The 13,744-nt window shown below is 42.5% G+C and overlaps 1 protein-coding gene across 1 annotated transcript in view; it reads left to right on the top strand.

Moving 5' to 3' along the window:
• LOC138294145 (zona pellucida sperm-binding protein 2-like) overlaps positions 1-11,791 on the top strand; it is a 72,214-nt gene extending 60,423 nt beyond the window's left edge. Inside the window, exons 14-18 of the mRNA XM_069233338.1 lie at positions 8,734-8,923; positions 9,730-9,862; positions 10,332-10,437; positions 10,521-10,601; positions 11,628-11,791. Of these exons, the coding sequence (XP_069089439.1) occupies positions 8,734-8,923; positions 9,730-9,862; positions 10,332-10,437; positions 10,521-10,601; positions 11,628-11,755 (638 nt within the window). The 3' untranslated portion in view covers positions 11,756-11,791. The remainder of the gene's footprint in view (positions 1-8,733; positions 8,924-9,729; positions 9,863-10,331; positions 10,438-10,520; positions 10,602-11,627) is intronic.
• The last annotated feature ends 1,953 nt before the right edge of the window (positions 11,792-13,744 follow it).

Raw genomic sequence — 13,744 nt, 5'->3', positions numbered from 1 at the left:
GTCTTCATGTAGTACTACACAAGAATCCACAATCCCAGTTTGCAATGAACTTCACAGCAAAAGCCCAGATGGTCTTTCTGACATTTCAGGAGTCTTATTGCTCCAGTGACTGTTTCCTATATGCAAATTAAAGCTGCGGTCACAATGCTAACATCCAGTCTGCCTGAATCATTCTACTGGACTTTACTATAGTCCCTTATATCATATGCCACTCTTCAGATTATAATCCTCACCATTTAATCCAGCTGCAAGACAGCCATTTACAAATTTGCCGTACACGTTTGCCTGAATCTTCGGCTGTTTGGCATATCATTAATCATACCAGCTGTCCAACTCCAGGCCTCTTGTTCGTGCCATAAGACAGCCTGTCAGATTTCTGCATGACCTTTTAGCAGATAGCTCTCCGCATATTTTAAAGGTTACAGGTTTTCCTTTTCTGAAGGAAGTTATTCCATTGTTGGCCAAATGTAGCTTTTTAAAAAAATTGCAGGGTGCCAATTCCTTCACAATTTTTTTTTTTTTTTTTGCCATAACCCTGTTTTCTTACAGGTAGTAGATCAGCTAGCATTGTATCTGGTGTAACAATTGTTGCTTGCTTCTGAGGACTACATTTAGACTGTACAAAAACTACAGCAGCAGTTCTATTACTTGCATTATTGCCAGAGTTCACTAATAGACCAAAATATTTTACATCAAACCATCCCTAAGAAGCACAATGTTATGAATTTTCCCATTTAGTGACTGTACTCTCTCTAATATTATAAGGTGGACACTAAAGTCCTGCAAGATAATTTTGCACTTGTTGATCTGAGCTCTTATATTGGTTGCAAGTTCAACAACTTGATTTCATAGTTACTGGCACAAACACAGAAGCTACCCAACTTGGTGGCAAATTTGCAAAATGGAGGGTGGCTTTGTTTTCTTCCAGTGTTGATCTGTTGACCAGTTAGCAGCCCGAAGCATTGCAAATTCACATACTTTTCTGTCATAATGATGTGAGCATGTCCCTTGAGTCTAAGGCCCAATAGAAGTGTTTTGTGTCAAACACTAGAGAACCCAGAATAGATTTCAATACTTAGGCTATTGGTTTCGAGAAGGGCACAATTTGAGGGCAGTGCCTGATATATGGCGAGTTATCCCAACTCTAACGAATCCAAGGCACCTGGGTACATTCTGTGCAGTTATTTTGGGGATGTAATTCCAATCTTCTACAGGTTTATAGCCAATCTCTTTATGTAGACTGATCGTGCTTTTATGAATGTGCCTCAAAGTTAGACTATCAATCCCACCGCTCTTTGTTCCCTTTGTTCTGTCCTGGTTGCTCCAATTAAGAAACTGAAAATGCCAGAAATAGTCCCCTTTGAGAGGAGGCTACCAATTGAGAATTTTTTTTTTTTTTATCTCCAAGGGAGCCATATCCCAGGTGGCTGCCTCCTTGATTGAAGGGTACATCACCCAGTGACTTATTTGAGAGGGTTAACCTATTTGTTTCTTTAAGCTCCTTCCTCGAGTCACAAATCTTGCCTCCTGGTGACCGCTCAGTCATCTGGCCACCTTGCGGACCTGTAAGGGATCTTGTCAATATCTGTGCTCCAGGCAGCACAGTGCTAACCGAGAACAATCCTTCAACTGACGGCTATGCCCTACTCCCCACAGAATAGAAAGGGCTGTCATTGCTTTTAGTGTCCAGGCCAGGTGAGTTTTAGCATGTTGAGTCATTATGCTGGAGGCTCCACTCCTGGTGGTGCCCTTCTGTCAGTTCCTTTAAGCTTCAGCTTTGCAACCATACTCCTGGAACCCAAAGACTTTGGTTTCCTGGAAGCTGCTAAGCAGGTCAGTGCAGAAGGGGGGTGGGGGGAGGGAGTTAAACAGTTGCTGCTCAGCAGGTAATGGGAATAAAGCTGCTGGTAGTCTTTTGAACCTCTGACTTAAGTTCTTGATTATTGAAAACATTCTTGGCAAATGCTTTTGTAATGTTTGCCTTGCATTGGTCAGAATTACACTTCCTGCAGCACTGACTGCCTCAGGCTGTCCCACTCAATCATGGCCCCAATTCTGAAAACCAACAAAATAGAACCAGTTTCCTTTTCTGTTGTTCCTAGCTGAAGCATTCAGGCAACCAGCTTGCTTTTAATACTTGAATATTTTTCATAGTAAATGCTTAGGACTCCCAGGCTCAGTCAAGACCTTGGAGGCAGGGGCTGGTACAGGTGGTAACTCTCCTCTCAGCTTATGATTGTCTTGATCCCAAGAGCCAACTGAGGTTTACAACTGCAGCAACTCTAATAAATGCTATTTCAGCTAGAATCCCTTCAGCTGCTAGCACTACACTTGCCCTCCCATGGACCCTCCTTAAATAATTTAAGGTATACTCATTCCAATTACAGGGCCTAGAGTGTTTTTATTTTTATTTTTTCCTTTTTTTTTTTTAAATACTATTTAGAGCCACCAAAGTGGCTGAGCCAGCCCAGATTGGTCTTGGTGTGATGAATGAGTCCCTGGAGGCCAGCAGTTGTCAGCATTTTTTGCTCCATCTGGTACTGGTAAATTATAGAGCGATCTAAAACAATTACTCATTTAGGGGGCCATTTGCAGTTTCTCTGTACTGGTCTAGTGTAGTCACAAATGGCTTAATCTTTAAATTGCGCATATGCTTCTGGCAGGATCAACAAGATAGCTGCAACAGCTGGACATAATGAGCTACGTACCCCTGTTCTGGACCAACAGTCCTCCTCCGGTGCCTTCTTTAGCTTGTGCTTGTCTGCAGAGTGCTGGGGGATGACAAGCAGTGACACCAGCAGGCCAAACATGCTCCATGTCAATAGAAGAGGTGGGCCAGGCTAAGAAAGACGCTGGTTACAGTGTCTCACCCAGGGACACCCCATGGAATGATTGTTCCAAGCTGCTGTAGAAATGCATTGATGGAGAAGGGCAGCGGAAAGGCGCGTAAGGTCTGGTCCACCAGGCAGCATCCGGGACTACTGCCACAACCTTGTCTACGCTGGTCAGACCTCTTTACAGGCTGCTTGGCCTTATCTCTGAGTGACCTGCACAAAATGTAGACCTTAAGTCTGACTGACCAAGCAGGTTGGAAGCTCTTTGCTTGAAACGGGGGGTGTACTGCGTGGCCAGTCCCATTTAAGTGGACTAGTGTGCATGATTGATCTGAGTACAATGCTGGTTAAACCAGATTCAAAAAGGCTGCCTTGCACAGGGATGTCTGCTTTGCATCACTGTCCCATCTGTGGAAAGATGGGCTCAGTGGAAAGGCCCATCAGGCATGGCTGGAAAACGTGGGGCCCTGGGGCAGGCCAGTCCAGGTCTTTGCAGCACCTCGGCAGAAAGAACAGAGCACAAGGGGTTCCTCATACTTTTCCCTAGTCTGGAAGAAAGCTACCTGTCTGTCATGTAATCTATGCACACTTAAAGTGGACATTGAGTGAACACATCCAACTTCCTGGCGTCAAATGAGCACTCATCCTGATTTCAGATCAGGCCAGCAACTCATGGATGGTGCAGTGCTCTGACCTGGGGTATGTAGTCACTGCTTCTGAACTGGACAAGCAGGGGAAATCAACCTGGGGGGTTGGGGGGGGGGGGGGGGGAGAATCCCCATTATTGGCACTTTGAGACCCAGTTGGCCAGCAAATCTAGCTCAGAGCTTGGTCTTCCTCAGGGCTTGCTAGAACTCTGACCTGGGGCGCGGTCAGAGCTTAATATCCAGGGCAAGCAGGGGCTTGCTTGAGATTATTCTGGCAGCCAGGTACCCAGCTACAAAATCATACGCCGGGCACTGGGACAAGTTTGTGGCTTTGTTCGGCTGTTTGAGATGACCTGCTAAAAGTTAAGTTGTTTGAAGTGTGTTGTCAGCCCAACAAGGAGTTGTGGTGGGCAGTGTTAAATGACATTTGTCAGCTGTTTAGGCTTTTTGAGGTTGCTGAATCAGCCCTTTTTGGATAAGCCACTGTTGCAATGAGATTTTGTAAAGGTTTACTTGTTTCTGCTGAAACCTCTTGATGCCACTATGGGATTTGATGTAGTTCTCCCTTTACAAATGTACACTCCATTTGAGCCAATGCACTGTACTATGCCTCTTACCCCTGTAAACTCTTCCTGGTCACAATGTCTGTATCAAGAGTGCCTGCACTCATGAGACAAGCAAACTCCTTATGCTGCTTTTTTTTTTTTTTTTTTTTTTTTTTTTTCTTTTTTCTCTTTTTCTTCCAGACCAACCAGTGCTGAGATCTGGAGCTGAACATTTTCTGGAAAGTGATAACACTCCTTGGAAAAGGAGACTCCACCATTTAGATCAAAAGAGCTATCCATGTTGTATATTGATTACACCAGGGACCATCAGCTGGACATAACTTTGTCTAGGCATCTCTGGAGCAAAGGAGGGAAAGGTAGTGTGAAACTGACGCATCACTAGGTGGGTGCGTTAAAACCTGCAATTCACTAGCTTAGAAGCAGCCACCTGAAAGAATATGGGCTTATAACAAAGCCAAGCCTACTACTGCATTGTCAGAGTGACTGTCCTGGATAAATGGCAGGCTGCTTTGTGGGCCCTAGTGCACAGTGTAAGCACTATTGTCTTGACGTACAGGTCTACTGGAATGGGTATCTTGCTAGTTTGGTCCTGCAACTTCTGAATGTATATGCTGCCCCACTTGCCACTTCTGGAGTGAAATATGTTGGTACAGAGGTGCACAGCACTACCTAGCAGCACGCAGGAGTACTGCTTTTGAGTTTGTTGGATCCAGTCTGACTATCTGGGGAATACTCAAGGTGAGGAATCTGTACTTGGTTACAGAACAAGTTACTTAACTTCAGTAAGACTCTTCCTGGTGGGTACTCTATCTCCTGTTCTTCTGGATCTGTGGGACAGGTGGAAATGAGCATCCTGCATGTCAAGTAACATCCAACCAATCCTGAAGTCATACAGGTATTGCTTATGGTTTGTGGTATGCTCAACTCGTTACCAGTTTGCAGCCCTTTACCTTAGTCTGACATCTGCACCACATGCCTTCATGAAGGTCATGGCACTTGTGGCAGCCCACTTCAGAAGGCCTTATTCCAGTTCTTCCCTTCCTGAATGGCTGGCTCCTGAAAGCTTAGGACTCTGGAAATGGCGCAATTGCAGCATCTCTGCTGCATGACTGGAGCTTCTTTATCATTGTGCCCAAATCTCACATGAATCCATTCAGCACCTTATGTTCATAGAGGCTGTACTGGATACCACCTTGTTGCAGGTATTTTCACTTGCAGCAAATCCAGGATACCTAGCCCTACTTTTTTGGAAGGTGCTTGTTAGTCCTGTGTTGCGCATACCTGCCTGGTCTGTTTGCTTTCGTCTTCCTGGTCACTCACGCCCGCTGGCCCAAGATGGCCTTTCATTGGTGCTTCCAAGCAGTGGTTCAAACACTGGGAAGTTCTGTCAGACGATCTCCAAGAACAGTGCTGCATTGCTTGTCTGGGCTATGGAGAACCTTCAACCTCTCCTCAACATGGCCATGGTAATAATGGATGCTTCTGCTTAATGTTTGGGAGCTCATCAAAAGGAACTGCGGATCAGAGGCCTCTGGTCACCAACGGAGCAAAAGACTCAAATGCTCGAATTGAAGGGGTTTAATCTAGTTCTTGAAGGTCTTCCTACCTTCCCTTTTCTGTCAGTCCAAAACTTGACAGCCAATGTGATAGATCCCCAGGTAAGTGGAAGTAGAATCTCTGCCGTTGTTTGGGAGTCTTTGCAACTTTGTCTTGGGTGCACAAAACTGAATGTGGATGGTGGCAAATCATCTCACCCACTCTGAACACCAGGGCTGACAATCGGAGCCTGCATCTACTGAGGACGATCAGTAGGCCCCGGACTGGCTGAGATGGCAGAATGCATGTAGTTTTCACAACTTCCTTGTTCCCTGCGCAGCCTTCCTTTCAGGGTGGATCTCCTTTCCCAGCCGTAAGGGCAGGTCCTCAATCTGACTCTTCAGCATTCACCTTCATGCATGGAGAATGAGCAACATTCAACACTTAGCTGACTGAAGGCATAGTAGGAGTCATCTCTGCTTGTCATTTGTCCACTAAAAGTCTCCTCTGGGAAGTGGTGTAGGTTTGATGTTTAGTTCACAGACCCCCAGAATGATCACTTGAAAGCTTGCTTATTGGACATCTTAAACTTTGCCCTTTTGTTGACCCAAGAAGGATGTACTGGGTGGGTATGGTGATGGGACATCTTGTGGCTTTGTCGCCCTCCCGCTGCCTTCCTGCCAGCTGTCCCTTTTCAGATCCCCCTATTGTTATGTTCTCTCCCACTGTTGTGCCTCAGTGGGTTTTGTTTGGTGCTTGCTTAATTTTTTATTTTTTTTAAATGGTGTCTCCATTTGAGCAACTGTAATTGTTCCTAACGTCTTCTGAGACTCAAGCTTATTTTTCCTGTTGCAGTTCTGTCTGCCAGACTAGTCCAGTCTGTCCTCACTTACTTTCTTCCACAACAAGCTTCTGCTCCAAAACAGAGCTGGTTTTCTTCCTAAGGTGGTAACATCCTTCCATCGTACTCAAACTACCTTCCTTTCTCACCCTAGTAAGGAAGAGGTTGTGCAGTCGATATAAAAAAAATGAATGCTCTCTTTGGGTACAATAATTCTGGGGGGAGCACTAGTTTTGGTATGTAGGCAACAAAACTAGAAAAGTGATGCTCAAAAGGACATTATCCAAAAGGAGTATAGTTTGCTCTTGTTGAATGAGCCCTATGCCCTCTGGGAACTCCTTCTGGCCCACTGCACAGCCGATGGCAAAGCAGTCCTCTCTGTCCTCCTGAGACATTAAATATCCTACTGGCTGAAGTTATTGTTTGGAGGAAGGGATGGGGAACTTAAATCTTCTCAGACTGCCATGTTGAACAGATCTGCCAGTGTGAACTCCTCTCATGGGAGTATGCCTTGGGGATTGTGAAGGAGGGTTACAGGTAGTTTTGTGGATATTTGGAGGATGGTTTCCTTTAAGGATTATTCCTCAAATATTAACATCTACTTGTCTAGTGACTAGATTTTTATGCCATTTTACTCTATTTACTAGAATAAGGCTAAAATATCTCATCTATATATAACCAGCCAGGCTCTTGTTATGGGGGTATGGAAGGTGTAAGGAGCTACTTATTTAGGGCTTTGTTGCAGAATGCACAGAATTTTAAAAGATCTAGGTCAGAGCAGAAATGACTGAATGTACATGTGTACGTTAGTATGAGCATATATTCTGATGCCTTCTAGGCTACCAATTGAATTTCTCTTAATGCAGCAATACATGACATAACCGTAGCTGTGCCTACAATTGGGGAAAGGAGTGGTGGCTGGTGGAAAACCATTTTTTTTCCCCAGGGAAGGGAGATGGAAAATCCAAGATAAACAAAATCTCACTTATTCAAATTGTCATTTAACAAAGGAAAAATTAGATAGCTCGTACTGAGTGGAACCCAGCACCCTGAACTTGCGCCAAACCTTCCTCCTTTAAAAAGGTAATAAAAATGGCACCCTTCTATCTAAGATGGAAATGTAAGTGTGTGTGAAGGCACCCCATGGCTGTAAGGCAGACATTTCTCTGGTGCTTTAGAATGGCAAAACTGCAGAAGAGTGTGCCTCATACAGCCCACTTGTTAGTCACTAGGCATGCCAGATTGTGTACTAAACACTTATCTAACAGACTTGAAAATGTATTGCTTTACTTGTTGGAGCCTGACTGGGTGTCTTCGTGAAGCACAGACAAGACTGTGGCCTCATTAGTTTGGTTGCACACCTAGTAGAGAACGTCCCAATGTAGAATCTTTTTGGTCTTACGTGTTGAAGGGGTTTGATCTTGTGAGCGGTTTCTGACATCAGTCCTAAATAGCATTTGGATGGGAGGAATAAATGGCTAGGGCCTAACTAGTTATAGATCACCATGGGTGGTGATCAGTGTAAATGGCTGCAATTTCGATAGCTTCTGTGATGGGTGATATGGTACCCCCCACGTTGTGCCTATGTTGGTGGTAGACCCTGTAGCAATCTGGGTCAATTCTGGTCATGGGATGTGTATTGCTTATTGTAGATGGAGTGAACAAGATCTTCTTACTTAATGACAAATTGTACTCTTGATCCTGAATCCTCTAACAATTATACCTTGCAAGTTACCTTAACAGTTTGAAAGGGTGTCTTGTTTTAACATTAAAAATCTAAATGTCTTACTCTCTACCCTCAAATAGAGAAATCTTCAATCCATCCATGGTGGTGGTTAAATGGGTGATTAAAACGATTAGTTGTTTGAGTAAATCAACCTAGCAATTCAGAACTGGATTGATGGGAAGTGTGAAGGGGGTGAGGGTGTTATTCAAATGTATGAAGACCTAATGAGAGCTAAACCTCTGAATAATCTGGCTATGAGTTAATGTCATTGTGCTTCTAATCTTACTTTGATTCAGAGACTGGGAACAATTGAAACCAGAAATAAGACAGTTAAAATTGAAGTAAGTCTTCTGGATTGTGGCACAGGAGGCAGGTATATCCTGAAAATCTAGATGGCACGAGAGATATTGATGATCTTGCCTGCCCGGAACTCTTAATGTCACCAAGTAACATCTGCATATCATTGTGAAATGGGTGGTTAGACAAACTCCAAAATTTGATTACTTTGTGGTCGTTTAATATTACATGGCACTTGACCTCGGATGTGCTTCAGGAGTTTCATTCAGTGTATTTTTGTTTACAGATGATTCGTACAACACGCCTTACAGTATTTCACAATATCCAGTGGTGAAACTTCTGCGGGAACCAGTTTACTTAGAAGTACAGCTGCTAAATAGGAACGATCCTAACCTTGAATTGATGCTGAATGACTGTTGGGCAACATCACAGGAAGATCCAACTTCGCAACCACGATGGAATGTAGTGGTGGATGGGTAGGTACTGTTGTGACTTATGATTGCCTTTTAAACAATCTTTTAGTTTGTATTTGAGCTTTTACATTTGTCATGCTTACTTACTAGTAAGTGATGGAAGGGAAGAAATCCTAGTAATAAGCAGAGTGGACAGAAGAATAGTGTTATAGGAGTAACTAGAGCAGGACAGAACTTGGAAGAGCAGACCACTCCAACCCCCCCCAACCAGCTTGCAGTGTTACCTGAAATGGATAACTTCATTTCCCTTTTTGAAGTGAAATAGAATTGGACAGAGGGGAGCTGTAGCGTACAGTAGTTGGCTCACTCAAAAATAGCCGAAATATATCATTGGTGTGACTGCTGTGGAGATGGCTTTATCTTAATTCAGTTCAGTGTGTGAATGAGTAGCAGTTATGGGGGAAATGATTAATTCACCTTTTCTATGTCTGAAAACTTAGAACAGCTTGTCATATTGTACAAAGGAAGAGGAGTGATGTGAATGAGAAGGCACAACTCTGTTGGCTAAGAGCTACAGATACCGCTGTATTGGGAAGCATGTGGTCACCCCTAATTCTGTACTGTAGCGGGTTTAGTGTTGAACAGTTCTCATTCTATTTCTGTTCAAGGACTCTGGTTAAAGGTAGAGCATGGTAGGTTGGCCGCTGCTGTAGTTGAATTCCTGTGTAAGGCTAGTATCTGTACCTTTATCTCAAGGTGGGGGTGGGAGGGTTGGCATAATATTCTGAAAGTAGTTCTGATTGACTAGATGTGTATACCCCTTATGTTCCCTCTCCTGCCCCCCCCCAAAAAAATATTTTCTCTTATAGGTGTGACTTTAAAAACGACAATTACCGAACTCTGTTTCATTCCGTTGGGCAAGTTTCCTACCCAAATTACCGCAAAAGATTTGAAGTTAAAACTTTTGCTTTTGTGTCGAGCAGCCAAGCATTCAAAAGTCTGGTAGGTTTACTGGTAATTTTTGTTACGTTTCTTTGAATTGGTTGATAAACTTGCATTGTTACCTTTAAAGTAAAATGCTACCCTTTAGAGTAATTAGACATTGATGTTCGTATTTATAGTAACATTTGGTACAGTGAACAAACCATCTGCTTCCCCTCGCACTTCTTTGGACAATCGCCAATGGAAGAGCCTCTCTGGTTGCTCTTTCAATGCCCAAAGCCTAGTGTGGAAACTGTAGTCAAAGAAACATGACTTGATCATTAAAGCGTGCCGGGGCTGGTTCTTTTCAAACTTCAATATACTGTACTAAATCTCTGGCTGCATTAACGGCCTCACAACATTGTTATAAAACTTTTTTTTTGCCTCTGCAAAGCCCTGATGTTGACCTAACCATTCCACACTCTCTCGCTTTTGTAATTCGATTCGACCACAGAATGTTATGTTCCCTTCTCCTCTTATTTTTGTCTAGGTTTATTTCCATTGCAGTGCTATAGTCTGCGATAAGTTAACTCCTGATTCCACTCTTTGCACAACGATCTGCCCAGCATCAATTGGCAGAAGGCGACGAAGAGCGGGTAATTTGTACTTTAGATTTTTACATTAATTGGTTCCTAAAAACTAAATTACTAAATACGAGTTCTTTGTATATTTACTGCAGCTGCTGAACCCTCCAGTGGCATGTTGGCCAGTTTACCTGGTCCAGTTATCTTTGAAGGTGAATTTTCCAGAAAGAGCAAAGGTATGATAACTAACCTGCGTTGTTAATTAAATGTCGAATTCATTCTTTGTTTTGAAGTTTAATTTTGCGTGTCACAGACCACTTGGCGATCTTTGCAGCGCTATTGCGTCATATTGATTGCATTTATTTATGGGGTTGTTGATCAGCCCCTATTAATGGATGGCACAGGTCGTTGTTTCATTCAGTGGTTTTCCTCCCTAGTCTTGTGTTTTTTTTTTTTTGTTTTTTTTTCGGTCCTCCACTGGGACATTTGGTTTTCAGTTGTAAATAGATCGGTTGTATCCTTCCACTGCTGACTTGGGATTATTTTGCCTTTCAGAACTCCCCAGGAGTGCGTGTCTTGTCCTGTTCTATCCTCCCAATGCCCCCTCACACACAGTCTACGTACTACCTCGCTCATCTGTTAGATTTGTAAAATGTAATTCAAAAGTAAGGGTCTTCTGATTGTGTGTGGAAGTGGTGTTTTTTTTTTTTTTTTTGGGTGGTGGGAATCATTCCTGTTTGGAAATGCCCAAAAACATTTCTGAACTGTATATTAAGAATGGCAAAATTGCTGCTGAGTGAAAATGCATGTGGGAATCTCGTAATGGGGTTTTTGTACACACATGCATCACAGCACACCTGAATGCATGAGTGCTGACACATTCCCAGCTATTTTGCCATTCGTTTATACCAAAGCAATAAGGCAGTGGCTAAGCCTTTAATAAGAGTCCTATTGACTTTGCCACTGCTTGTTTCTTTTCGTTTTTACTTTTCAAAATGTTTCACAGATTTAACATGCATACTAAATTGGTGGCTTTGATTATTGGGATGTATTTGGAAAACAACTTGGTCAGTTGAGTTACTTAATAGCTCCTATCTTGCGTAGAATCCAAGATGTAATTTTAATGGTGTAGCATTATTACGTATCTTTTGCTCCTATATTTGCTGTCTTTGCTAGATCCACCCTGTATCTGATTGTGCTGTGATCAAAGTTTTAAATACAGATTTATGTATTCCGGTGAATTTCATTTTTTTTTCTTGCAGATCACGTGGCGGAACTTGGAGCACCTCTGGAGGAGGGAGCTTGGTTCACCTTAGTAATTATTGTGTGTGTTTTAATAGTGTCTGTGGCTATTTTTAAATGCAGCAGTAGAGCAAGATGTGAGCGTTAAACCTTTTGTAATAAAGCAAAGAACTTTGTGCTGCCATTTTTGTATTTGTATTTTTTTCCTCTGGTTTGTTTCACATATTACCTCAGTTTTGACGGATCCTGGGGCCCTATCTTCATCTGGGGTCTGAATTTTTCTTTTTTTCTCCTTCCTGAGGGGTGAAGATCATGTTAGCAAATCAATTACAGTGCAACTCAATAGTCCTACATTAAAACTGAGTCCAAAGTAAAGTTTCAAAGGGCTTTATTACAGACTAAGCCAAAGTTACATAGATGAGTCTCAAAACAATAGTGTAGATAAACAAAATCACCAATGGAGAATTAAGGCTTCTCTTGATATCAAAGCAACATACAAACACCATATAAAAGAGCAAGACTTCAATAGCAACAATGCATAAAGTCGGGAAAAGTACTTGGTGTCTGGATTCTAAAATGAATTTCTTGCCTAACCACTAAATCTAGCTCCGAAACAATAGTCTAATACTAAAGGAATATCTGAGAAAGGTTAGCAAACAGAACATCGGTAGAGGATTCTGTTCAAGAGATGTGGTAGCATAAAACCACATGCAAACTATGAGGTATGTACTTCAAAAGGTCTGCTCTGAGGAAGGGACAGAGAATCTGAATCTCTCTCCTACTAAACCACACTTAAACCTTAGTTTTTTCCAGGTGTGATGACTACATTACCAACTCATTTGAAAAACAAAACTGCAAATCAATTATAATTAACACTTCAGTCTTCCGAAGCCTTGGGCACCTGACCTTGATACACCCGGTCATTCCGGAATCTCAAAAGCTGTAGCTGCCAGTGCCCGGAAACTCCTTTTTGTCCGTAGCATTTCTCTCACTTATATCTCATGCACAACGAGTGCCTTGTTAATTTCAGGACCTGAGCTTTGGAAAAGCAGGCTTTCACATTGAAGATAAGAATATACAAAAAGAATGCAGCCTTCACTTAGTTCAAATAGGTTTTTAAATGTCTAACTTGTTGAATATAAAATTTGTATTTTAGAAATGTTTATAATAGAACATTGACATTCTTGCAAATGTGGCTTACATAAAACATTAATTTTCATTGTGCACTTTTTAAAAATATATTTCAGTGCACTATGTTTTGTTTTACATGTTACAAAAAGAAAAACAAGCGCCACTTTTTAGGAAGCCTAATGGTGCAGCCAGGTTATGCGCCTTAAGTGCTGAATAAGTTGATGACCAGCCTGCAGACAACCTTTCAGAACAAAGGCAGTGACTCTATTTTTGCCATCTTTAAAGCCTGTGATTTGCCAAATTGAAAGTTTGTTGGCCAAACCAGAGTAAGAGTTTGCATGTGGTTGGTATCTTGCATATAAGGGTTTTATGTTAGTACAATTTGAGTGCTACCCAGGGGGCAGCTCATTTAAAACATCTTGTACATGCAAATACTCGAAGAAAACATTCTGATATACCACATTTCTGACCCCTGCATTCCAGCAAATAGATATTACCTTGGTTAGACCAGTCATGACAACAAGCACCTCTACCCCCTACCAAAAGTGTCACCTACCAATAAATAGCTCTGGGATATCCATCCCTTCAACCAATGAGATGTGCTTGCCTGTCCAACACTACAACACACACTTAACCTGGCGTAGACCCAGCAGGTGTGCATTGGTGTTCCCCCATGCAACAAGTTTCACCTCTATACAAACCGATTAGGCATGTCCGCTACGGGGGTTATCTGCTTTGGGATGGACAGCTAACAATATTGATTCCCAGTTCAGCACTGTCCTTGGTCTGCCCGCTCCATGAGTAGAATGGCCACTTGCATCCATCTGACCCTGAGCAAACCTACTAAAACAAATTTTCTTTCAAGGTCAGGCTTTTGTAAAGCGCTCCAATTCATAGACATCTGCCCCTTTGCAAGGATGCACAGCATGTAAATACACTATTGTGAGACTTGCCTGCTTTAAGCAATAGCATGAGCCCAGAGTAAGCTTACCTTGGGTCTATCCAT

This window comes from Pleurodeles waltl, chromosome 4_2, assembly GCF_031143425.1.
Source record: "Pleurodeles waltl isolate 20211129_DDA chromosome 4_2, aPleWal1.hap1.20221129, whole genome shotgun sequence".
Classification (NCBI taxonomy): domain Eukaryota; kingdom Metazoa; phylum Chordata; class Amphibia; order Caudata; family Salamandridae; genus Pleurodeles; species Pleurodeles waltl.
The sequence above is the reverse complement of the archived record's forward strand: the minus strand, read 5'-3'. Positions and strand labels throughout refer to the sequence as shown.